We start from the raw sequence: 26,769 nt of genomic DNA, 5'->3' as shown, positions 1-26,769 counted from the left end.
TGGTCCCTGCTCTGCTCAGTCCTCACAGGGAGGCAAGGGGTTCTGATTAAAAACAGTTTTTGCTCTCGCAATGCTTTTCTACTTAAAATGTCTGGCCACCAAAAACAAAACAAAACAAACAGAACAGAACAAAACAACAACAGAACACATCTTTTAGGATTACAGCAGTGGACTCCCTACCACAAATTTCTCTTAGAGAAGTTCATTCCTTCTGGGGGAGTTTGAAGAATTACTGGATTCTAGGCATACAAGACAGGGAAGTGTCAAAAACGGAGACAAAATTGTTCAGGGTCAACGTGATGGAAACCTTTTTGGGGAGGAGTCTCCATTTCAACCACAAAACTGACCTGGGTACAGGACCTGCTTGGGGAGCTGGTTCTTCTCGGAAAAAAGCTGCTGTTATGTGGAATCCTCCTCTTTTGTGACTAATAAGCCTTGGTGTTAGCATTACGAGGCTGCTAAAATCGGAGGCAATGGATGCATCCGCCAAGATCCAGATTAGTTCATTTTCCACATTCCACAGCAAGGTAGTGCATTTGCAACAAATACATGGTCACCACACCTATGTTTAAACTTCACTTTGGCACAAGTAGTAACACTGAAAAGGTACCTGTCTTCTCTCCTCTTTCAACTACGCTGGGGGCAGAGCAGATGAGTAGTGAAAAGCTCAGGGTAGACACAACAATCAGGTGAGGCTCATCCTCAGGTGACCTCTGAGTAATAGGGCAGGGGAGTCATTGCCATGCATGGGTTCTGCTAACCTTTCTTTCTAAGATTTGCAGCGAACTAATGAAAGAGAAAATTCCTGAAATAAAAGGCAGGTGTTCAGTCCACAAACCAAGGAAATCACCTCTACTTCACTGTCCCTCTTCCCCTCTTTTGACCCACAGCTCAAAGCCCGTGCTGATGTTGGTGTAGAGAGTGGTCAGCAATAGCAGGAGGCCCATCACCAAGTCCCGAAGCACTTTGTCATCCCTCATACCAGATGGCCCCTCCAGGCAGATGCCAGGTACCACATGTTGACTGGGCATGAAAAATAATTAATGGAGGGGTGGACTCTAAGAATTCACAAGATAAAGTCACAATTTGGGTAGGGTAGGCAAGACTTTATCTTCAGAATAATTTTCCATTCTAGTCTCTGCCATCAAACAGGAGAAATCCAGTTAGAGGGACATGATTTGGTTTCATGAGGAAGCCATGGTTAACATTCAATGCCTTTGCCATCCTTCTAGGAGAACATGCCATTTTTACCATCAGGACAAGTAGTCAGAAGGAACTTCAGTGTGATGTTGACCTGAAACCTATCTCAAATCTTCTGAATAGTTAATATCACTGGGCTATGAACACATTCCCCTGCAAAATACTTTTTGTCTGAATTCCCCAAGTCGACTTGCTTTTAGATGATGTGGTCACACTTTCCCCTTGTGTTCTAGGAGTGTTAACTTTCTTCGGAAGAAAACCATTGTGCTGGTAAGGTACTGTGATGGAATGCATGTGAAACTCTGGCTATGTGGCCTGGAACTCTTTCACAAGGTTGAATCAAACATGTAAACAAACAAACAAACAAACAAAAAACAAAGTTCTATTTTTTTGTGTGTGTGATTGTCTTATAAAATGCTTGGAGAGGCTTTCATCTAAGTTATAGTTTCCCCCACTTTTTTTTTTTTTTTAAACAAAAGTTGTTTATGAGAATACTACTATCTTTATGTTTACCCCTAAGGGTTGTTCTGGGTCTCATTGGAAAGACCTCACTGTTTGGGAAGCCCGTGGGGCCAGATTAATACCCTTCCTTGTTCAGTTTCCCTGAATGTGAGGTCAGCGTAAGTGGGCCAAAGCAAGGCCGTGACCTTATCTCCAGTATGAAGACCAGGAGGATGTGATCCCCTGCCCTTTGAGAAGTCCAAGTCTTTGATACGGACACTTCCCTATGGAAGAATGGGCCACCTGTGGCAAATTCTCTGGCATGTCGTATCATTTCCTGCCCAAGAGCCAGGTGTGGCTGAGGAGAATGATGTATCCCTTGGCATATTGACACAAGTTTCTGTCTGGTCTCTCTTCTCATAACTCTTTACCTTCTATAGCTTTAAAATTAGTTTTGTTCTACGGTTTTTTCTTTTTGGCAATCAGTCTTAAACATCAATTATATAGAAGTGACAAATGGCCTTTGTGTTTATCCATGGCTTCATGAATGACCCATTCCCACTGACTCCGCTCAGAAAACATTCAGGCACGGAAGTGAGGAAAGAATCCCACACCAGACACATCACCTCGAGTACCGCACATGATACACAAACATCTTACATGAGAAACACTTGGGAACAGCCTTTGCCATCACACATGTGGACACCTTCGTACAAAGATTATTCTTGACTGAGGAAAAGAAATATACAGTCATTGGTTTCCATGCACATTCAGGAACTGATACCGTAGTTCTTAATCATGGTGGTGAGAAGAGTCATTGTTTGTCATCATGTAAATTTCCCCACAGCACCTCCATATCCCACACCTAGAGAAGAGAACGTGGCACGTGACAGAGTTTCTAAAGGTAATTATTGAATAAATATTTGACTTCCGGATCCATCCACACTCAAAAGGGATAGATCACGTCACCTTCCCTTTTAAGAACTCACTGTTCGAGAAGGTTCTCTTCGAGGATTAAGTGCAAAGAGATTCAGAACCCATGGGGCGCCAAGGATAGAACCATCTGTGGTGACTTCAGGGGGTACTAGTCACCTTTGCAGCACTGAGGAGGAGCACGGAATAAAGACAATGACACTTGAATGAATGAAGTTGGAGGCATCATTCCAAGAACCTTTAAGATACTAAATTAAAAAACTCAGCTGTTTGAACTCAACCAAAGACTTGAGCATGTTCAAGTCCATCCATCAGAGACATAATACAATAGCCATTCGAGTAGATTCTTTCCACAGTTGAGCTGCTGAGGACCTCGGTTATTCAAAGTCGGGAATCAAGAGGCCAGGGGGTAATAAACAGCCTACACTCAGAATGCCATGTCCCCACTCGCTCTTTGTGACCTCTCAAGGACACAAGAGGGGGACATCCTGGGGGATGTGGACACTGGCCCTGTGTGGGTCTGCTCTGGAGTCTCAGTTCAAGCACTTTGGTGAAAAAACCCAGATGAGTTCAGGCAAGGGTCAGGACTTTACATAATTGGGCAAAAATCCTGCGTTTGATTACCTGTTATCTTTCTGGTGTGGCATTTCTTTCTGATATTCACCCTTAAGGGTGATAAGACATTCCTCCTTCTCCCAGTCTTTTTAGCTGGGCAGAGATGAAAGTTACCTTCCTGATTAGTGAATCCACTCTGCCATACTTGGAGTCACCCAGATGTTCCATTCCCAGGCTTTATACCATTTCCAAGTTTGATTTTTCCTTCAGCCTGAAATGTCCTTTCTCCACCCACACTGTCAGTTCATTTCTACCTGTCCTTTATGGCTCAGGGACCACCGTCAACTTTCAGGAGGCCTGGGTGAGGCACCCCACCAGAATTTGAGGCCCCATAGCACCCACCCACCCCCACTGAGCTGCCTCCACTTCACACGTGGACTCAAGCTGCTTGCCTGGGGGTACCCTCCCTCAGCAGTGACCGACTTGGTGACCGTTAACTTTAATTTCTGTGCCCCTCATGCTTTAAAATGTAGTGTCGCACAAATGTTTACTGGGTGACCAGTTGTAACTCTGCATATGTACATTCCAGAATGTCAGGCCATGATGACAGGCTTGCGTTTGATGAAACTATATTAAACAGTGATTCATTCATGTCTGAGTGAGCATTTCACGCACAGCCTCAGGAAGCAGAATCCACACTGATAGGAGCTTCTGCTCACAGACCCCGATGGTGAGGATTTGGAAGAAACGGCTTTAGACTTCAGATCAAAGGTGTGACGTCTGGCAACCGCTCAGAAGGACAGAACTTTCCAGGTGGGCCAAGCTAAAGGGTGTTTATTTTTCTCTTAAGGTTTGCTAATGATGAGGGAGCAGAAGGCAAGCTGAGGACAAAGCATAAGCTGACACCCTGCAACCTTCCCCCACTCCTGGGTGGGACATGTATGACATTCTTCCAGGAATCTCCCAACTAAATGTTAATACTTTGCTAGAGGGAAAAACAACCTTAACTTGACAATGGCAAGACCTCTCGTATTTAATAGGTATCTTGTAGGTTGGTCCTCTTTAGCAAATGAAAGTTCTTTTGAAACCTCCCTTTTCCTTACTTCTGCCAACTCAAAGTGTATCATCAGCCACTCCTCAAGACCCCGGTGCCGCAGCTCTTTCTGCCCATGGGTCCTGTCCCCGTGCTTTGATAAAACCACCATTTTGCACCAAAGATGTCTCAAGAATTCTTTCTTGGTGGTCAGCTCCGGACCTCACCCCACTGAAACTCACCTATATTCTAAAACCTCATCACTAAGGCTTTTGTGCCCCAGAAGCTGGAAGGAAGCACATACATCACAAGCCAGGGTGCAGACAGCTACCCCCAGGAGGATTCCAATGGCTATCTGTCCCTCCAGGGAGGACTGGCTGCCTGAGCCCCAGAATCCTGACCACCCCAGGAGGAAGGCTGCACATTCCTGCCCACCTTCCTCCCGTGCACAGATGGGACCCAGGCACCAGGTAGAATGGAGAAAGGGGAGAAAAGAAAAAAAAAAAAGAGTTACTGTGATTGGAAGAATGGATCTACTCATGCCGAGATCAAAGGTCAACAAGTGGATTAGACAGGGGGAAAAAAAAGAGAGAACCTTTTTTCGCCCCATCAGGGTTCTCTTGGAACTGAGCTACTACATTGCATGCAGTGGAGGTTTTCAAAGGTGTGTGGCAGAAACAGCCTTAGAGTGCTAGTGATTGCCCAGGGCGCAGGAGTGGGCGTGTCGGTGCTCCCCCTGCCTTCTACTGAAGGGAGCAACTGTAGTCCAGTTTATTGGAGCGGCACATTTGATTTAAATCAAGGGTTCTAGGGGCGCCTGGGTGGCTCAGTCATTAAGCGTCTGCCTTCAGCTCAGGTCATGATCCAAGGGTCCTGGGATCAAGCCCCACATTGGGCTCCCTGCTCCGCGGGAAGCCTGCTTCTCCCTCTCCCACTCCCCCTGCTTGTGGTCCTTCTCTGGCTGTCTCTCTCTCTCTGTCAAATAAACAAAATCTTTTAAATAGATAAACAAATAATAAATAAATAAATAAATAAAGGGGTCTAATGCTTCCTTTTTTTAAAAAAAATTTATCAGTAGTAAAACTTGCCAACTGCAGAGGTTTTGTTCCTCGTTGCCCTTGCCGGCACATTAGGCAAGGTCAAAGTCTCATGGCAAACTGGAGCTGCCGTCCAAATAGAGAAAGTAGCCTATGACGTATCACAACAAATAGAAATCACCAAAGCTCCAGAGCAGAGTTGTTCGAGAACTTTCTGCAGTGATGGAAACCTTCTCTCTCTGGGCTGTCTGGCACAGGAAACCCTAGCCACATGTGGCCATGGAGCACTTAAAATGTGGCTAGTGGGACCGAGGTCTGAATTTTCAAGATCGTTTAATTTTAGTTATAATTAAAAATTGAATAGCCTGTGGCTACTGTCCTGGATGACATGGCTTCAGAGGGCACTTCCCCCCCGCCAAACCGGCTTGCTCTGGCGTTACCTTCTCAGTTTATCTCAGGAGCCACACAGCAGACATAGATTCTCACATGTTTCCTATTGCATAGGCTGGGCACCTGTCTTTAAAATCCAGAAACCCAGCCTGAAATATCATTTTTACGTGTAATCTTAAAATTAAACTTTGTGCTTGCATTTCCCTCTGGTTTTGCGGTTACAAGATCCTGCAAAACGCTTGTGCAATAGGTTGCCCTTTCTGCAAGGTACTGAGAAGGAATGTTTCCTCTAGACCAGGTCTCCCATCCGTACAGAGAGCGGGGAGCATTCACAGACCTCTCCTCTCCGCCTCAGTCCCAGAGGCCTGAGTTCTGTGGGACAGAGAGGATTGCTTGGGATTTCGTTCTCTTGTGGGGCTTAAACTGAACTGAAAAGTTTCCATCCTAAGCCATCATTCAAATTAGAATAGAGGCTTTTCAGCTCAGCCCCACCCAACGAGCTACCTTGGTGATGTCGCTCTTGGTGACATTGGGTGAGAGGACACTCACTCAGGCTTTGAGAAGAGCTCTCTCCCCAGATGACCTGCCTTACCTCCTGCACCTCTCATCATGTATGTATCAACCCCAATACCTCCCTGGACATCATAAGCTGGTGTCCTCCAGGACAGGAGCTGAGAAACCATCTCCCACCTCTGGGCAAAGCAGCTTACAGCTGTGTAGGTGGCTCAAGCAGAAAGACTAAGACGACCCATCAGCTGAACTTTGATGGACCTCTCTAAGCACAGCGTTGGGGGAGGTCTACATTTAGGAAACAGGAAACTCGCCTACTTTGTATTCACAGTTGGCAGAAGCAACTCAGACTTCCCAGAACAAATGCCTTTAAAAGCATTTTAGGGATGTGTGTAAACGCTGTCCTACTTTAACTGACAGAAAACTCAGAGAACACCTCTTCCATCTATAGGTAAAAACAACATGGCGAGGTGTCCCATCAGAAGACGGGCTGATGTGAAGCTTCAGGGGGACTGGTTGGGCAGGGCAGCTCCACTGAGCTCCACAAGCAAACTATTCATTTCTAGGAACCTCAAGGTATTCTGGCTAACGTGTTTTCTCTTTGCCTTTCAGCAATCCTAACACTGATGTGCCGGGTCGCCTACCTATCATCGACCAGCCCTTAACAATGAGGTGCAGAGAAGGCATGTGATTCTTGGCTTTGGGCAAAGGGAATAAAATATTGTCCTGCACTTGCAGTAACCCCTTGGGTTTCCCCCTCACTCGCCCCTCTCTCCCGGAGAGGCCAGAGTCCCCTTGCCCTTGGGCTTCACACTCACCTGTGCCCCGAGAGTGGCTGAAGTCGCCCTTCACCACGCGGCACGTCTTGCCATCCCCGCTGCAGACCCCACACCGGTCTTCCTTGGCCGCGGACCCGATGATGCCATCACAGCCAATTTTCTGAATGACCAAAGGGCTGGGTTATTCCGGGTTTAAGACTAGAGGGATTTTCAAAGAGGATCTCTGCAGGGCTGACTTCTCCAATAGGCCCAGCAAGCGTGGTGCCTGGAACGCGCCATACTTTCAGAGGCCCGAGAAAATATTTTATTTTAAAATCAGAAGAGAAAAAAAATGAACAGACTCCAGCTTATAGCATATCTGTCTTTATAACCCACATAGTTGTCACACATATTTTTTATTATTTGTTAGGGAGGAAGGGGCCATGAAGGCAAAAAAGGCCTCAGAGGTCCCACTGAGGCTAGAAGCCTGACCCTTCAAGCGCTACCTGAAGAAGAGGCCAGCCTCTGACTCCCACATACCTTCCAGGGTGGCTACAACTTCACAGGATTCATGTTTCCCTTGGGGCTGCACGGGGCACCTCTGTCTTGGTTGGAACAGCCAGCAGAACAGGCTGGAGAAACCACCCAGACTTTTCTGTTGAGGTCAGGAAGCCCAGAGCTCATTCAGACACAGCTGGGAATGAGCCCCCCATTTCTCCATTGAGACCTAGTCCAAGAAGACCCCTGTTTCCCAAAGGTCTGGGTGAGGTCAGAGAAGAGTAACTTGACCCTGAGCGGGTCTGGGTGAGGTCAGAGAAGAGTAACTTGACCCTGAGCGGCACAGCCCAAGGCAGTTCATGAAAAGTGAGAAAAAGCTGTGAACTCTTGTTTTTCCTTCAAAAACAAATGCATGAGAATTTTATATTCTGTAAAACAGCATACTTAGCTTTATAATATGGTAAACACCGAGTATTTAATTGTTTACTAGTTAAATTGCTGAAATTCCCCTCTCCACTTCCCCCCAACCCCCCCTGCCCCCAAGTGAGTACTTCTAGAACAAGACTGAGTTTCCTCATCGCCCTGCATTAAGGATTGGTGCTTCAGGCCATGAAGGAGTCAACAGCCAGATAACTCAGGCCAAGGTGATTTTGCTCCTTCCTATGATGTTTGGATGGATGCTGGCAAGCTGCTTCTGTCCTTGCACCCCACTCCAACAGGGCAGGGCGTGGAGCAGAGCTGGCTGAACAGCAACTTCCTCTTGGTCCCACTGCTTACACCTTAATCAGAATCCTCGGCTTCGTCATGGTAGTGTTTTTGTGTTTTTTTCTTTAAGATTTATTTGAGACAGAGAGTGAGCATAAGTGGGGGGGAGGGGCAGAAGGAGAGACTCTCAAGCAGACTCCCTGCTGTGTGTGGAGCCCCATGAGGGGCTTGATCCCATGACCCATGAGATTACGACTTGAACCGAAACCAAGAGTGGGACACTTAACTGACTGAGCCACCCTGGCACCCCAGCATGGTTCTTCAACAGGAATGTGCGTCCACCTCTCCAGGAGGGCTATCAAAACAGACTGCTGGATCCCACGCCCAGCGTTTCCGACCCAGCACGTCTGGGTGGGCCTGAGGATGTGCATTTCTAACAAGTTCCCAGGTGATGCTGCTGCTACTGCTGGTGGTCGGGACCACCCTCGGAGAACCACCACATTATGCGATGTTCTATGAAGAATAAGTGCGTGTTCTTCCTAAGCAACAGCCCCAAAGTCTCATCCTGGGATCCTTTCATTTCTTTAGGGAAGAATTATGGGAAAATTACTGTTGTGTGTCCAAAAACGGTAGCATAACTGAATACATTTTAGTAAAGACCTGAAGATCTGCTAAGTGCTGAGCAAGGTTAGTCCAAAAATGAGACCATTAAGAAAGAGCAGCATTTGGAAAAAGAAAAAAGAAAAGAAAAGTTCAAATGTGTTCAAAGTAGTAGAAAGACAGGTCAAGGGCAAGACTGGGGGCTTTAGCAGCCAGAGGTCAGGCAAAGGAATGAATGCAGGCAAGTGCACCTGAAGGAGCTGGTGAGATTTAGGTGACACATGGAGACCCAGGTGGTAACTGGCACAGACTGCAACACCTTGCCAGGGCAGGACACCCAAGGGTGGCCTGTAGGTAGACCAGCTGCTGCAGGGTACCTAGAACCAGGAGTGGCCGAGATTTGTGATCTGGACTGTTGGCTGATTGTTGTCAAGTTGCTCGATATAAAATGATGCCGGCTAAGAATCCAAGGCAGCCAAGATCCAAAATTTTGCTCAACCAGCATGCTCAGCAGAGGCTCTGGAACCAAATCCGTGGGGCCACACATGTGTGTGCTGCCCATCTATATTGCTCCCATGTGTTCAGAGCTCCAGCCTTTTTCTGGCCCCCTAAACCCTGACCCCGTAAACCCTGACCACTGTCATGTCGCCCTGACCTGTCCACATGTGGCTTCCCCATCACCCGCTTTCAGGTCTAGACTCTTCCTTACATGGTCTTCCTATTTTAACCACATTCCCACTCAGCAATAGTGGGTCTCTGGCTTGGCCACCCACTCCCTGTCTGGTTCCTCAGTTGGGATTGCCTGATTAAATGCTTTCTAGATGTTCTAAGTTAACATCCCACTCTGTCCAGACAGCTTCCCTCCCCAGCCCCAATGACAGCACCTGACAAATCTGAGGCCACACAGCAAACTGTCTGGCGGGGCCAGGAGCAGTCCCTCACCTCTTGCCTCCCGACCCTGGGCCGGCTGGGTGTCTCCCCTGATTATCCTCAGCCAAGGACTGGGGATCACTGGGAGAACTTCTGGAAAGGGTGGGGCTTCTTCTGAAGGCATGCTGGGCTTGCAAGAACATGGAAACGTTCAGAAAAAAGAAGCTAAAGGAACAGGAGAAACGCCATCTGGGGGGAAAGGGAATGTGAATGGAGAGTCTGCGCTAGGATCTCAAAAGGCCCTCTGCAGCCTGGCTAGGAGATCAGGACGAGGAGCAAAGCGTGTGTTTGCAATCTGCCAGAGCAGGAATTCACCCGGAAGCAGAAAGGACAGGCATCGGAGGTACTTCAGGAAGGAACAGGACAGGGACTCAATGGGAGGAAGGGCCTTTAGGAGAGCACACACTCTCCTGGACGAGCAAACCACTTCTCCCCCAGAGTCCCCTGAAAGAAGGACCTTGGTGGGAAAGAGACAAGTAATGAGGAAAAGTCTTGGCTTAAGTGAGCGCTTGCGAAGCCCCCGCACAGCCAGACCAGCACCAGGTGCCTTCGTGGCTGATCCCGGCAGATGCTGTTGCCCCACCTAAGCAGAGGCAGGTCAGGGGGCAATTTTCTACCCCTCATGAGATTCTTGTCATGGCTCCTGAAACACCGCATAAAGAACATGTACACATGTGCATGGCAGTGAAGCCCCAACCAGTACACATTTAGATCTCATGGGATCCAAAATTTAAGTAGATACAATGTTTGGAGTTGATTTCCTTTTTTTCAGGGATGAAGTCCAAGTCAGTTGGGGCCCAGCAAGGCCTGATGTCCGTGGGGCTGCTGGGGCATGCTGGGCCTGCCTGGAGCTAGCCCTTGCCTCTTTTCTGAGAGTTGGGGATGTTTATAGGCAAGCCCCGGGGGGCCCATCCTCATCAGCATCTGGTCATCTCAAGAGGCCAAATACAGTATCCAAAGAGTATGGGCTTAAATCTGGATCTGAGACACTGGGGGATCCTTTCTGAAACGTGGCCACCTGCTTATTTTTTGGTTGGTCATGGGAGCTAAGATTAGTCTATGAAGATGGTATGCCCTTTTGGACAAAGTTTTGCTCTGGATAGCCTAAAAGGAGCAACTCCCCCAAGTCTGACCAACAGTGGTTAATTTCTAGGGTGGACAGAAGATCTCCCAGGCCAAGGGACACAAGATCACCTGGGGTGGCAGTTCTCCAACTCCAACATGCCAAAGTCACCTAGAGGACTGGGCAGGTCACTCATTGCTGCAGTGGGGCCCAAGGATTCATCATTTCCAGTGAGTTCCCAAGGTGATGCTAGGGACCCAAGTCATACTGGGAGACCACTGTCCTGGGTTTGGCAGCTCAGAGATAGAGACCCTCATGGAGACAGCCATTGCTGTCAGATGCCAAGCCTTCTGTGTCCTGAGGGGGCAGTACCTATGTAACCCTCCCTGTCCACCACCCCACACAACCCCCCCAAGGCCCCAGACATGAATTCCCACTGGGGAAGTAACTCCTGTCGCCACTATCCTCTGTCACCCCTGAGCTAAAGCAGTTCTGGGCTGAGGCATCCTGGAGGGATGTGGGGGAACCCAGCTGAGCCACGAGGACAACAGAGGCTGGCTCCCCTCTACTCTCAAGAAGCAGAGCCCCCCTTACAATGGTGCTCAGGGTGAGTAAACGATCCATGGGAAGACCTATCAAAACAGAATGTCTAGTTACAAAACCGCAAATGCCCTCAACTGAGGGCCTCACAGATCACCTGGATGCTGTTCAATCCTTCTACTCACAGGAGGGTTACACTTCTACACCTCTCCACCAAGGAAACAGAAACTCAGATCTGGAGCCTTCGACAGCCTTGCTTGTAGGATTCACATTCTCTTACGTGTTAAATTGTCAAAGGCTGGATACAGGGGGAAACTGCTCTGTTATTTTCTCCTCTTTTCCTAAGCAGCATCTTGTTTCCATTTTAAAAAAATCAGCTTCTTTTGCTAAGACTTTGCCTAAAGAAGACCAAAGGTATTCTCAGACATGACTTCAAATTGTAGCTAACTGCCTTCTGGATCAGGGCTAAATTACCCAGGCCATCAGCTTCTCTTCCCTAAATGTTATGCTCAAGGTTGTGGTCACAATGCATATCCTGAGGATAATTACATATCTGGAGATGAGCCTCAGTTTCCCTGTTCTTAAAGCAAGAGTAATAACCTCAACCTCAAAGGTAAAAAATTACCTCTGCTCTGGCTCACCACCTGGGCCCTGATGATGGGTGGGTGCTGTCAGGACAGATGGAGACTGCACACAGGCCAACTCCCTTCTAGGGGTTTGGGGGACAGCTACCACCTGTCTGAGCAGATTGGGGCTAAATAAGGTAATTGTCCTCTATCCCTTTTTCTTCCACGGAACCACTGCCCTCTCTGAAAAAGGAAGAGAGGGAAGGAGAAAGTAGTCAGGACCAAATCCTTCCCCCTGTCCCTCTCAGTAAAAGATGCACAGAGAGCCAGTGTTTAGGGGCTCACCCATAGGTGGGCTCTCCCATCATCTCAAGCAGCGTCCCTATGCAGCAGGTCACTGTCTACCCTAGGGAGCTTCTCAGATCAGGTGCAAACAGGAACACATGCAGAATCACCCTTTAAGTTAATTCTTCAGGACACTCAGGGGCTGGGACAGCTTTGGGTGCTCTGCCCACTCTGCTTGGTATTATTTTAGGTATCTAGTGGAGGGGGAGAGGGAGAGAGAGAATCTTAAACAAGCTCCAAGCTGGGCATGGAGAGCCGTATGCCAGGCTCAATCTCATGACCCTGAGATCATGACCTGAGCTGAAATCAAGAGTTAAACACTTGGGGCGCCTGGGTGGCTCAGTCGGTTGAGCGACTGCCTTCGGCTCAGGTCATGATCCCGGAGTCCTGGGATCGAGTCCCGCATCAGGCTCCCGGCTCGGCGGGGAGCCTGCTTCTCCCTCTGACCCTCCCCCCTCTCATGCTGTTTTTCTCTCTCGCTCGTTCGCTAATAAATAAATAAAATCTATTAAAAAAAAAAAAGAGTTAAACACTTAACCAACTGAGTCACCCAGGTGCCCTATTTTTTTTAAAATTAATTCCAAATGTTAAAGGAGTTTTAACAATTGTATTTATGAAGTCTGGTGTTCTAAGAGGGCAAGCTGACCAAACCAAAGGAAACTGCAAACAATAAACTCTAGAATCTCCCCATGTTTTCCTAATGATCCCTAGCAGTTACTTTTCTACATACTCTAGGCATTCCTGCTACCCATTACTGAGTTTTCAAAGCAGGTCTTAAAGTTCCTGGTCAGCATCTGTAGGTGGGAGCCCTGTTCTGCTGACAAATCAGGGTATATGGCACCAGGGGAGGACACTGCCTGGGCATAATTAATCAAAAGCTCAGGATGGTGGGGAACTGGTGGAGAAAGCACAAGTTCTTTTTGGTAGAGACAGACCCTGTGAAACTAGAAAAGCTTTAGTGCTCAGCACTGTGTTCTGGAGGAGGGCACAGGATGAGCCAGAGACAGGGTGGCCATTTTTCCCCAGAAGTGAGAAATATCCATCTTTAGTGCTTTGAAATCTGGATTCTACCCCTGGAATCCTGCCCCTGATTGATAGAAGATCACCAGCGACAGACACCTCTTGGTCACCACATCTACTGGCTCTTTCTCCATCCTCGTCTTCTTTGACATGATGGTTTTGTCCCCTGAAAGCCTCTGGTGTCTACTTTCTCTCCATGTTCATGGTCACAGCCCAGTTTAGACCCTCATGATTCAGGACATGACCTATTGTACCTGCTTCCTCCCCTCTGCTGCCAGATTAATCTTCACCTAAGGAGATGAGAAGACCTACGGTGGTGGACCTCCACCTTAGGAATTCAAGATGCTCCATGACACCATCACACCTGCTCATCACTTCAGCTCTCCATCCTCCTCTGAATGCACACTGAACCCAATCTCCTCCCAGCCCCATGCTACAAGCCCCATCGCCTCTCAGTTATGTGACTCGCCGTAACAGCCTCCTACCTGGTTTCCTGGATTCCACTCGGGCCCCACCACAGCCAATTCTCCATAACCAAGATGGCTTCACTCCTCTGCTTCAATCCCTCCACTCCTGTCAGAATGAGATCTAGATTCCTGTCATGACCTGTCAGGCCCCGCATGGCCTGGGGCCCTGACACCTCTGCCCTCACAGCCACGCCTTCCAGCTCCTGCCACCCAGCCCTCATCTGCTTCTGGAACCCACCAGCCTTGGAGCCACCTTCTGCCCGGAGCATTCTGTTCTGCCTTCATGAGGCTGGTTCTTCCACAAATGCGATCTCCTTGGAGATAACTGTCATGCCATTCACAGTCTTCCTCAGCCACCATCCCTCTCAACCTATGACACCATTCTCTTCTCCACATGGAACAGTCCTTGGAACGACCATGTTTGTGAGTTTATGTGTTTCTCCCCTGTACATTGCATGGGAACAGGGACCCCCTCGGTCCTGTTCACCACTGAACATCTAGCACACGGAACATGCTCAATAAATCTTTGATGAAAGAATAAATCAAGTTCCACTCGACGTACTTCCTGGTATGTCTAAACCAAACCTCACTGGCTCTCAATCACTTCACCTGGTGTTCAATTAATGCGTAAGAATGATGGCCTCAGGATGCCTAGGTGGCTCAGTCTGTTAAGCATCTGCCTTCCGCTCAGGTCATGATCCCAGGGTCCTGGGATCAAGTCCCACATCGGGCTCCTTGCTCAGCGGGGAGCCTGCTTCTCCCTCTGCCTGCCACTCTGCCTACTTGTGCTCTCTCTCCGTCAAATAAATAAATAAAATCTTAAAAAAAAAAAAAAAAAGAATGATGGCCTCTTACCAAGCTGGGCCCTGGGCAAACTAGGTGTAGCAGACTTTGGTTTTCAGAATGGGTCCTCTGCCTCTCTCTTCTGTGCCCTGAACCTGCCAGCAACCCCTCCCCAATGGTGAAGTTTATTCTCTCCTATTTTGGACTGGGACTCTCTCATACGGGTTTGGATGGTATTTGTTTTTTTTTTTATTTTGCTTTTTCTTTTGGCCAGGAGGAGAAGCACCTCATAGCTGTCTTCTAACTATGCCTCATTCTCTTCTGTTGGACGGATGCCACTGACTTCTTGTTTTAATTTTAACTGCCAATAGTATAGCACCCGGCCCAGCATTTCCTAGGTTCCTGGGTTAGCTACACCAACTCTTGTTGTGCTTGTCTTCTTCTTTTTGACTTTACCTTTGTTTTGCTAAACCACACATAATTTCTTCAGAACAGATGCACAGAAACTAAAATTCCTGAGTTCTTCTGTGTCTCAAAATTATTTTGTCCCTGTGCTTGATTGATAATTTGGCTGCAGAGAATTCTATGATTATCCTAATTTTGTGCCAGGGTCGGTGTCTCTGTTTGTTTTTCTTGGTCTTTCTTGTTCCTGTTACTGGTTTTCTTCAAAGAGCTGATGATTTCTGGTTGACCACTGTTATTTGAGAATGAGGCACAGAAAGGTAGACTGAGGGGGCTCTGTATTTGGGGATGGAGGTGTCGTGTGGCAGGCTTCCATTTGGGACTGGTGGGAGGGAAACTGGAGTCCACTCCCCAACCCAGGAAGGGGAGCGCTGTGCCCAAGTATGGAGGTCACACACCTGCTCCAGCTGCCCTTGAACAGTTTATCACACAACTTTGGAAAGGAGCCCCCAATACTTGGCGTGAAGACCATTACCCAACGCCCAAGGTCCAATTGCAGGGCCAGCCATGGTCAGCCATGTTGTCTGACTCTTTGCCTTCTCTTCAGTTTCAGCCAACACCTCACTCCTACTGTCCATTCCCAAGTCCTAGACGCCCTCAAGCATTCTGCTTTCTTTTCTGTTGCAACTCTCCACGCGTTCCCGTTCTGGCCCCTGTGGCTTTGTTCCTTCAATGGAACTTCCATCCTCTTCCACCCTCAGAAAGAGGTGGTGTGTTTCTTCTGTCAAAGGATGACCTCTGCTTCTCTTCGCCATCATGGTTTGTGCAATCCTGCCTTTACCATCAGCTTAGTGGAGTCCTGTCATGGGAGAGGAGCCCACGTGAGGCTCCATCTGCAGGCTTAACCTGGAAGTTGTTATGGGAAGTTAATCAGACAGAAGGGGTGCAGGGAATGACTTCAGAGTTTTAGGCACTGCTGTCAGTAAAGATTCAGCACCAACAGTCACACACTGTAGAGATGTCAGCTGCAGGGTCGTGACGTGAGGAGAAGCAGCAACCAGAGGGTGTTGTTGAAATAGAGGCCCAAGCACGAAATCCTGGTACGTTTTCCTGCATGCTTGTTACCCTTCTTTACTCAGGGGGACTCTGAGGCCAGAGTCTTATAATCCTCCTAAATTCCACCAGTAATTCTACTTGCCTAATGGGCCACTGTACACAAAATGGGAGGCCAATAAGTGCTGGATAATGAAAACCGTCCACTGAAATGGGCTCCATATTCCAGAATCGCTGAAGTCCTAAGAGCAAGTTGACTCATCCACCTACACATCCACTCGCTGGGTTTCTCTTTTCCCAATATGCACTCAAAGGCTCTCCTCCAAGCCAGCTGCTGGGGGGGAAGAAGGATAACCGGACATAATCCCTCCACTGAGGAAGCTTACGGGACCTGAAAATCTTCTTGGTGTTCGTCCAGCCCAGGATACGTTACACAGGGTAGGAACTCAAGGAAGTGGGATGCTAACTGGAGTACGATGCCCACACGTGTACACAAGCTGGTGAGGCCTTAAAGAAAAGCCAAGCATACCTGGTCTCGGGTATATTCAGATCTGTCAGTTTGACTCGCCTGCTGAGTAGCTCGGAGGCAAAGTCGCACATTAGAAACGTATTAACTTGATTTCTTTGCCTCTGTAGGCCAACAGGAGGAATCACGAACGATGGAACTCCTGATTTATACAGACTTGCTGAAAAATAGACAATGTTTGTGTTTCTTTCCCCAACTCGCTCCCACTTTTATGAGCGCTGTTAAGTTTCATTTCAGCATGTTAAATAATTTGTGACTCACTGAAATGAAACTTAACTCAGTCCTCATAAAAACAGACTAAAATGGTATTTCCATGTTTCATGTTATGGTTTGAATCAGCCTGCTATTTGGAGCTTAGTGGAATCTGCTCAAAATGCCATTTGGGAGCCTCTCGTCCCCTCCATTCTCTACCAACTAGTCATCGTGCTTCTCAAAATTTCCCAGCACTCCTTCTGCCACCCCAAAATAGCAAAATTTATAGCTGAAGGGAACAGAGGAAAAAGCTAGTAAGTGAACCATGGCAATATTTCTGTAAGTGCTGTCTTACATAAAACGTGGATGATTTCTACCTTTTATCCATTATAATCAGGTAACAGTATTGATGAGTAAGTACAGATCCTCTGCTCATTAAACTCCTGAGATTTTTTTTTTTATTACTATTCCTTTCTTTAACCAATTTTCCTTACCTTACTCATTCACAAGTACCACAGGAATCCAGAATATTCTACTTTGGCAATTATTGTAACTAGGCAGCATACTGTACTTGTATTTAATTTCTTATACTCTTCTTTATTTTTTCAAAATATTTTATTTATTTATGAGAGAGAGAGACAGAGAGAGCGAGCAAGCAGGGTGGAGGGGCAGAGGGCGAGGGAGAAAGAGTCTTAAGTAGACTCCGCACTCGATCTCACAACCCTGAGATCATGACCTGAGGCAAAACCAAGAGTCAGATGCTCAACCGACTGTGCCACCCAGGTGCTCCTAATTTCTCATACTCTTATTTAAGTATGCTCAACTTTATTGTAAAACTTCATTAGCTGTGACTTTACTAAGTTGGATTCTTATGAGAATTGACTTCACGAATGGGCTAAACTTAACCTTTATGGTTTCTCTCTGAGGAATAAGATCGGTTAGAAAAATTACAGGTGGTATTTTTAACTTCCTTCAAGAAGCGAGTGGTTTCTCGGGGATTTAATCCCCTGAGGTACCTACATGTACATGCTGCCACCACCTACCAGGACGGTGGCCCTTCTGCTAGGACCGGTGGGCCGCCTGCAGGCGGCTGGTAACTGGGGCACATCGTGCAGAGGAGATGGTACTAGTGAGAACCGACAAGGGGTGGGGCGAGGCTCCGATGAGCATGAGCCTGCCCACCTGCCACAAAACATCATGAGGGGGGGCCACTGTCTGCACCTGTGTTGAGGGGTAAGCTGCTTCGTTAGTGCTAACCTCCGTGCAGTGGTCAGTAAATGCAATGACCAGGATGGGGGTGGAGGCGTTTGAGAGAGACTGGGGGGCGGGCAGGGATGGGGAGGCATCTGGGAATGGGAAGGCAAGTGTACCCACGTTATTGCCATCACATTCAAGTGCAGGGCAGGCTCTGGCTGGAAGATGCCAGATGACCACAGACCTAAGGCTATCAGAGCCCTTGCATGGCTTCTCATCCATGTTGTTCTGACTGAAAAACTGGATAGTTTGCTGTCATGGCACAGGAAAGATTTCCTCATTGAAAAGCAGGTGGTTAGAACCAAGGTCACAGAAGGGGCACATTGGCACTGATCACTTAGAGCTGAAATCATGTCTGGCCACTTACTACTGACCCCACTGGCCAGACAATTTCAGGATTCTTAGAAATGCCTGCACGTTGGCAAGAACATTGCAAAAGATGCTGGCAAGAGCCCAGAGGTGGCTCAGATCGTGCTGCTCGAAAGGGTACAAGTGCTTTTACTTGGAAACTGTTCCTAGGGAAATGTTCATTGTTGTGCTGTAGGATGGCCGGTGTTAAGTGTAGAATTTAGGAAAGAAAAAAAACCCTGCACTTGACTTGCTGGCAGGTTTACAGAGAAATGCTAGCAACTTCGGTGACAATGATAAGACCTGTGTTCACACTGCCCCAGGCCCTGCACATTCTCCACGACAACACCACAGCCCCGAGGGCCACCAGCCCCACCACTGTCACTGCCTCCTTCCCCAGGAGGACGCCTTGCCAAGACTCTCGGGCACCCAGTGCCTATCACCCATACATATCTGGACTTCATTACAAAGCGAGGCAGTGCCAAAGGAGTCTGGATATTGTCAAGCTTTTTTTCCTGAAAAATCGCAGTTTGGGACTAGTTTGGGCTTTGCAGGGAAAAAAATCCACCAGGGTTGAAACGGCCACAGGACAGGAACTACCCTAGAAGTTGTGTTTGTGTCTTTGTCTTCCTGCCTTTCTCCCTTTTACTCCATCTGTCTCGCCCTCAGCCAGGCGTCACGAAGCAGAGAGAACAAGCAAGATGTGCTGTCTTATGGGGTCAGTGGGTCCCAGGCCTGGGGGCAGGTTTCTGGTACCAGTGCAGTTAGGGGGGAATGACAGTTTCTCTCCCCTGTGACCCCTGGAATTTACAATTGTTCAAGTGTTTTTAATATTTCCATGAAATATTAAAGATGGGTGTTGACTTTGGGAGGTGTGGACACCCCGAGGCATCAGTAGCCTCATGGCTCCTGGGACACAGCTTCTCTTTTCCTGGCAAAATGAGAAGGCCCTCAGGAGCCCTTGGTGAGTCCATGCTTACTCTCATGCTGCAGGTACTGGTCCATGGAGGCCAAAAAAGGTAAAGCGAAAATCGGAGGCAAGACCTCGTTTTCCTTTCTGTGCCAAATGCACAGCTCTCCTGCTATCCATCTGCTTGCTTCGGGCTCCGGGAGCCGCTGCCTCTCCCAGATCTTGTTGGGCTCACCTGCTGAGGACACGGCAGAGGGGGAGGACTCTCTCATGACAGGTGCAGCTCAAACTGCATCATCAGGAAATACGGCACATGTGGTATTACCTGAGTCGTGGCCCTCTGGGCACTGGAAATACACAGCCTCCTGACTCCCTTCCCCAATTCCACATCAGGGTGATGCCCATTCTTAATGGAGAAACAGTCCTGTTACACTGAGCTGGAGAGCGCTGCCACGGGAGGGCTCAGCTTCAGGTGCGTCCCCAGCTCAGGCAGAGTTACCACAGGTGGAAGATGAGCTTCCATCCATCTTCTCTTCCTCTCTCCCTCCTTGCTTTTTCCTGTTGTCTTCTTAAATGATACTTATCATTCGTTCTAATGAGCCACAGACATCTGACACCAGGATGGCTTTGGGGACTATACCGCAGTGGGTGGAGTGGTCCCCCAAAGCCAGGCATACTGACTTCCCTGGGTACTACCTGTGAAGGAACCTGCTTTGTTCCTACTCTGTCTTTGGTAGCTAAACACAGAATAGCTTGTCCAATAACATATTCATATGCATCTTCCAGCCTGACCTTAGTATTCGACCTGTTCTGCCCTTTGTCGGAACGACTAAAGTTATTTTAAGATTTCTGAGATTACCATGTTGTCACTAGTCTCCCAGCCACCTCAGCTCCCAGGTGGCCTGCGGGTGGGCTTCATGCTCAGTTGCTGCTGACCGAGGACGGGTGCCAAGTTGCCTTCTTGAGAAGATCCATCCCCCCAAGCCTCCCAAGGTCTCTGCCCCCCCACTCCCCAAAACCTTCTGGGGGTGAGGGAGCCTCCCCTCCAAAGAAAGCCCCCACCAAAGACACAAGGAAAACACGTCACCTGGCACTTGCCGTGCACACAGAGGTCGGTCTCATAGGGCCCGCAGGGTGTGCCATCCAGGACCCTGTCGGCCACCAGCAGCGGGGACTCCTTCCCGAGGGGTGAGCAGTAGAGTTCACATGGTTTATCTGAGGAGGGAAAGGGGAAGGTGGACATTGATGTAGGAAGGGGTGTGTGGGCGATGCAAGGTGCAGGTGCACAAGGGGGATGAGCCAGCAGGGTGCAGGGACATGTGGGTGGTGGCCCAGAGGATGAGACGTCAGTATGGAATACGGAATAAAGGTCACAGAAACCCAGCACATGTTCCTCAGAGACGTGCACCTGCCCCCTGGAACACTCCACACAGCAAATGGAGAAAGGCACATGAGTGAGGGCTCTGTGGGCTTTTATTCACCTTATTCTCTTCATCCTTGGCAAAGGTATAGTATTCCTTTTCCTTAAGGCATTAAAAATGCCAGGCTGAACATTTTGTGGTGTGCTAACCTCTAAGTGAATTGAATATGTATGAAGGGAGGGCCTCGGAGCTTCTCTTGTTGTGGGGGTGAGAAAGAGGGAGAAGGTGAATGAGAATGCCTCTGGGTAGGAGGGGGTGCGGGCCCTATGGATGTCTCTATAGCAGTGGCTTTTGCTAAATGCTTTAGTGCTCCACCAGCTGCTGGGTAAAGGCTACAGGGCTGTGATATGTGGCAAGAAGGTCCTGGAAGAAACTGAGCTGGAGAAAAGTACAGGAACCGAGGGGCCTCTAGGACAACTTGTAAGAGCCAGGTCACCAGGCAGCATGAAAACCCTGGTTTCTGCTGCTCTTGGAAGAACATGACAAGCTCGTATGCCTTTGCCTAGGCTGTTCCTTTGCCTGGCGATTCCTCTCTGCACAGAGCTTTCTGGAAGTTTCCTATCACCCCAGAAGCTTCTACTCCAGAGCTCTCTCCTCTCATGCCATCTCTGACATGGAATCTCCATTGCACTTGGCATACAACTCCATCAAAGCCCTTAGCCATTATCCTATTGTCTTATAATTGTTTGAGTTACTTTCATATACAAGGGGATTTCTTATAAGGTGGGTTCCACTGCTAAAAGAGTTTGAAAGGGATGGATTTTAATTATCTTTAGATTGAAGAACTGACAGTACTGGAAGACCTTAGAGGACAAGGGACTGAAATTTTTATCTCTTGTTGTCAGGCCAGGCCAAGGACCTGGCTCACAGAAGGACTTGGTAAATATTTTAATTTTTCCATATAAAGTTTAGAATGAGTTTGTCGATATTCCCAAAATAACTTGCTAGGACTTCACTGGGATTGCTCTGAATCTATAGATCAAGTCAGAGGGAACCGACATCTTGACAATATTGATTCTTCCTATTCACGAACATAGAATCTCTTTCTCCCCATTTAATTCTTTTAATTCATTCATCAGATTTTCCCTCATATAGATCTTATACATATAGTGTTGGATTTATACCTAAATATTTCATTTTTGGGGTGCTCATGTAAATGGTACTGTGCTTTTTAATTTCAAACTCTATTTGCTCATTGCTGGTATATAGGAAAAGTGACTGATTTCTGTACATTTACCTTATATCTCTCAACCTTGCTATAATCATTTACAAGTTCCAGGAGGTTTTTGGGTATGTTTTTTTCTGTTTTTTTTTTTTTTTGTCATTGTTGTTTTTTGTTGATTCTTTTGGATTTTCTACATAGATGATCATGTCATCATCAAACAAAGGTAGTTTTATTTCTTCCTTCCCAATCTGTATATTTTCAATTTCCTTTTCTTGTCTTATTGCATTAGCTACGACTTCCAGTATGATGTTGAAAAGGAACAGTGAAAGAAGAAATCCTTGCCTTGTTCTTGATCTTAGGAGAAAAACTTCAAGCTTATTTTTAAATAAATAAATGGATTTTGTTCTTCTCTATGTAACTGTGAATGAGGAATGCACCCTTTTTTCTCTCCAAGTCAATGAATTCTAATGATGTTATTGTGACTATTTTGCAAAGAAACCTCCAGAGAGAGAAACACCAACACTTTTGTGCTGCCTGTCAGGCCCTTTGTTTCCACCACTGGATCATCTTCCCCACTGGGTCCTTCCAGTGGTCTCAGATGAGCAAGTGCAGGGGTAGAGAAAGGCTTCTGGAGTTGACTTGGCTTCAGAAGATCTTGGCATTCCAGCTGGACAGTTCTTGTCAGAGCTGACGTGTTGTCTCACCCAGGCTCTGCGGCTTTCATGATTGAATGACATTTACAAACCCACCAACATGTTCAGCAGCTTTCCATAACTCCTCTTCCATGGAGCTCTGCTGACCAACATGCCCAGTGGGAAGCCTTGCCTTAAAACACTTGGAAGAAGCTACAAAGTTTCAGTAGAAATGTTCAACTTGTCTGTTCCAGTTAGTTGTGGAGGTGGGGGGAAAGTGCTGTGACGAACAACTTCCCAGGTAAGTAAAGTAATGATGCTTCAGTGTTTATTCATTCAAAAACAGGAATTGAGCCTCTCCATCACACAAGACACTCTTTAAGCACTGTTGGGAAAGAAAGATGAGTACTGCATGTTTTTCAAGGCCCTGGTAGTCTCATGGACAAGTACAGAGCGAATCCTGGATGAGGCAGGCTGTGAAAAGCCCCATGAATGGGCCTGAGCTGTTAGAAGACAGGGAATAAAGTAGAAGGAATGGCCCAATTCCTCAGGTAGCAGGCTAGAGGCAGGTGTCCCTCCATTTAGACAGAATGACCCAGGAACGCAGCCAGTGGAAGAAGTATGGGAGACGGAAATGTAAACTGAGATTAGGTTCTGGGATGTTCATTTGACAAAATTTTTGAGGTGCTCTTGGGGACCCTGAGGTTTCCTGTGAGCATCCTGGGGAACCACTGGGAGAATGCAGCACCCTAGCCCCCAGTCTGAGTGGATGGGGTATCTTCTTCACACACTGGGCTTCCTCTTAGTATCTATGCATTTCAGGTAGGTGCTGTCATTGATCCATCTTGTGGATGGACATGTGAGGCTCAGAAAAGGTGCATGGCTACCCGGAGTCCCTTGACAGGCAGGGCCTCTTTGTCCCAGCCTAGTTTTCTTCTACCAGCCTGTTTTCTTTTTGAATAGAGAACTCTGGTGCCCCAAAATACCAGAGGCAAAATGGTATTGCTGAAAGCAAACCACCAGTTTTATGAATGTTTCTGGTTTCTGAATGTATACTCTGATTTGAGCAGAAATGGAAATGGGATTTGGGTAGAAAAGTAGAGGGTCTTTTGTGGCAAGTTAGAAAGACCAGACTTGGGGGGGCTGAAGATTGTTTATCTGGGCTCTTTGATATAAACATCAGGAAAGTGGAGATTCTCAGATGGAGGGATTTTGGCCATGACCCCAGGCAAGCAGGTATACTCAACTCCACCTGCACTGGACTCTCCCACCTGCAGACACTGTCCTCCTCGGCTTGGGCAGTCTGGGGGCACCCAGACTCCAGAATAGAGTCCAGAGGTAACACTTCCTTCCTTTGCTCAGTTGAAACTCCATTCATCCATCTCCTTTTCTGAGGTCTGTGCTCAGAATTTAGGGCACCCCCCCCACCTCTAGGAAGGTATGGCACTATCTCCCAAAGGGACTCAGGATAACCTTTATAAAACTTGAGGAGGAGCCCCTCAAAATTCTCTGAATATTCCCCTCTAAGCTACCTTGTGTGGACAATTAATCCCCAGATAAATGAGGTGCAGTGATTCCCCTCTGGGTACAGTGTCTTACATTCTTAGTAGTACAGAAGGAGATCAAATCTTCTTAAGAGTTATATAACCATGCACTCCAAGGAAAGAAGCTCGGCGCATCCTCTTACATGGCTGATGGGTGCCAAAATGAAATCCTAATGAGGCTAGACTGTCTGGTGTGGTTCGTGGTCTCTCACTGGCCCACTTGTTGCCAGGACTTATGCTTGGATGGGGAAACCACAGACAGGGCAGGGGAGATGAGCTCGGGGGCTTGAGAGACACATTATCTTATCTGCTTAGTGGAGGCTTGGAGGATTCCCCCTGGTACTCCATGGTGAAGAGGACACTTGTGGCTCTTAGCACTCTTGCTGTTCTCGCTCTGCCAGTGGTTACAAGGTCTTACTAAGAGACACCACTTAATTTTGAGGCCATCACAAAAGCTCACTCCCACTCTGTCTGGCTATCTGGGGGATAAAGAGGAGGCTGCTCAGTCCCTTGTCCCCAAAGCTGCCCGCCATGACTCCAGAGCCAGGCCTTAGTTGATCGGACCGGCAGAAGCCACTTGACTGTAGCTGTACCAATCAGAGTCTTTCTCTCCATCACAACCTCATAGATCGCTTCATGAGGCCTCAACTGATTGGACTAAGAGTGGCCACCTGACCTCAGGTGGACCAATCAGAATCTCTCTCTTGAAAAATCAGCACTAAATTCAGATTTAGAGCAGCTGTGTCTACTCATAGTTGATGAATCTGAAAGAAGTCTGTATTCCCTTATCCACAATTCGGAAGTCCAAAAAGCTCTGAAAACTGCGAGTATTTTCTTACATTTGTGGCAAACACATTCGGCAGCAAAACCAGCCTTGACTGACATGAGGCTGTTGGTAGTGTTCAATATCTCAGTTAGAGACTGTTCATGGGTTATTTGGTAGAGACATCCATGTGCTTCTCTGGACTGTGGGGTGCTTCCCTGGACCCCACTGGGAGTATTAAGTAATTTATGGTTGATGCGCTGTTGTTACCTTTCTAACACCAAAAACGCTTTGGCCACATCTGCCCCCAAAGGATTCAGATAAAGGATGAAGGTGTTGTGGGCCACCATTTGGCCTACATGTGGATAAGTCATGAGAAAGCCAGTTTTCAGTTGGGAACAGGAAGAAATGACTCACAAACACAAACTGTGGTGGGCTTGGAGAGAGGGTCCTGATATTTTCAGAGGCCCTGTCCTCAGACCCCAGCCCTTGGGATCTGAGACACCCTGCATCTTTGCAACAACTTCTTTTTCATCAAGCAATTCCAGTCAGCTTGGCTGAACTGGGGTCAGAGAGTCCCTAACCATCATACCCTCCATACCCTGTAAGGCTCAGACCCAGAGGGGGTTCTGCCGTGCTCGGGATGAGCTGGAAATGTACCTCCAGGTCCAGACACGGCCTTAGCCAAGCCCTCCGACACTTCAGTGGGCACGTGGCCTGCTGGCTTGGGCAGGAAGGACTGAAATCCTGAAGGTTTCCACTTAAATGAGATTCCACGGGGAAAGCAGAAATGGGGTGGGTTTGGCAACAGGCCATCTCCCTGGGTTTCTGTCTAAAGGCTTTCCCACTTAGAACTCTTTTCTAAGGAGAGCCTTTGTCTTCTTTTGGAGGTGGTATGGATTTGTGGTCCTGAGCCCTCCCTTGGAAAATCTACTTCTGCAAGAATTCTTTTTTTTTTTTTCAGTAAGAGAAAAAAAGAAAAAATATAGCTTCCCCTTTCTTGAACCGTGTGTCACTCGCCAAAGAATTCCACAGTGATAGCAATGCTATGAATAGGGCAGTCATAATGGGCTTTGAGAAGCCCAGAGCTCAACCACAGGAATCGTTCCCATCACGGCTGAGCTAGAATTGTGCCTTTTATAAGCTGATTTTTGAGAGGAGCAAACTTATAATCTGTATTCTCTCCCTGCCCTCTGAATTGGCCATTTGTTATTTTGTTTTCATCCTTGTGAAATGTGCCTTTTAAAAACCCTGGCTTCTGTTTCTATTTGAGAGGGAAATGAAACCAAATCTGCAAGAAGTCATGACAATTCCACCCCAGAGGGGGATGTGTCAAGCTAGCCTTGCAAAGGCCTGAATTTGGGGTCTCTCCCTCAAAGACAAAATGCTTACTGCCCACTACCTGTCCTTATCAGAGAGGGTGGCACTTTTCAGATCAAAGGCGGTCGCACTCTGGCTGTAATTATCTATTGCTTTGGTAGAGAGAAACAAAAAGCAGGTGGGTCACGACACATTCTGAACCTGGTGAGCTTCCCCAGACAGCTGCCCTGCGAAGCTTCCTGGGTGCGGGGTCTGGGGCAAACATCCGTTTCAGCCCCTGGGATGATAAGGGACCCAAGGAGCTCAGCGATCCAAAAACGGTTACAAGTAAAATAGAAGTTTAATCTGGACTTGGAGAAATCTGTGGAAAACCAGACATTTAAGTGGGATTTGTGCATTGAATAAAGGAGCTGGAGAATGCAAAGCTGAAGCAGACTGAGGAAAGAATAACAACAATGCTGTGCACACAGTTGAGTGGAAACGGGGATGGGGTGAGTCCCTCTTGGATTTGACCTCTTCCTGCTCCCGACAAGCAGGAGAGGACATGACGGAGGACCTAAAGTGTCTCTGTCCAGCAGTCTGGGACAGCTGATGGTTTGGAAACAAGGCTGCTCCTCATCAGAACGCACCCCACCATGGCGCTGGAAACAGGGCAGCCTCTGTCTGGGCTGTCTTTCTCCTGATTAGGGGTCCGAATGTGCTCGAGACATATGGAAGCCTCCTGGGTCTTCCTGCAGCAGAGGAACGGCCAGGCAGAGAGCAGCGAGGGTCCTGCGTGAGTCCCTGCCTCCAGCTGCACATGTTCCTTTCGGGAGGGCGGGTCTCCTCTCTCCCTCATCTGCAGAAAAAAGCTGAAGGTATGTAG

At 47.8% G+C, this 26,769-nt stretch overlaps 1 protein-coding gene across 1 annotated transcript in view; it reads right to left on the bottom strand.

Moving 5' to 3' along the window:
* ADAMTS17 (ADAM metallopeptidase with thrombospondin type 1 motif 17) overlaps nt 1-26,769 on the bottom strand; it is a 342,817-nt gene that overhangs the window by 107,853 nt on the left and 208,195 nt on the right. Inside the window, exons 13-14 of the mRNA XM_021680437.1 lie at nt 20,147-20,274; nt 6,918-7,038 (exon numbers count right to left, since the gene is read on the bottom strand). Of these exons, the coding sequence (XP_021536112.1) occupies nt 6,918-7,038; nt 20,147-20,274 (249 nt within the window). The remainder of the gene's footprint in view (nt 1-6,917; nt 7,039-20,146; nt 20,275-26,769) is intronic.

This window comes from Neomonachus schauinslandi, chromosome 9 (genome assembly GCF_002201575.2).
Source record: "Neomonachus schauinslandi chromosome 9, ASM220157v2, whole genome shotgun sequence".
NCBI lineage: Eukaryota > Metazoa > Chordata > Mammalia > Carnivora > Phocidae > Neomonachus > Neomonachus schauinslandi.
This window is presented reverse-complemented; position numbering and strand designations above follow the sequence as displayed.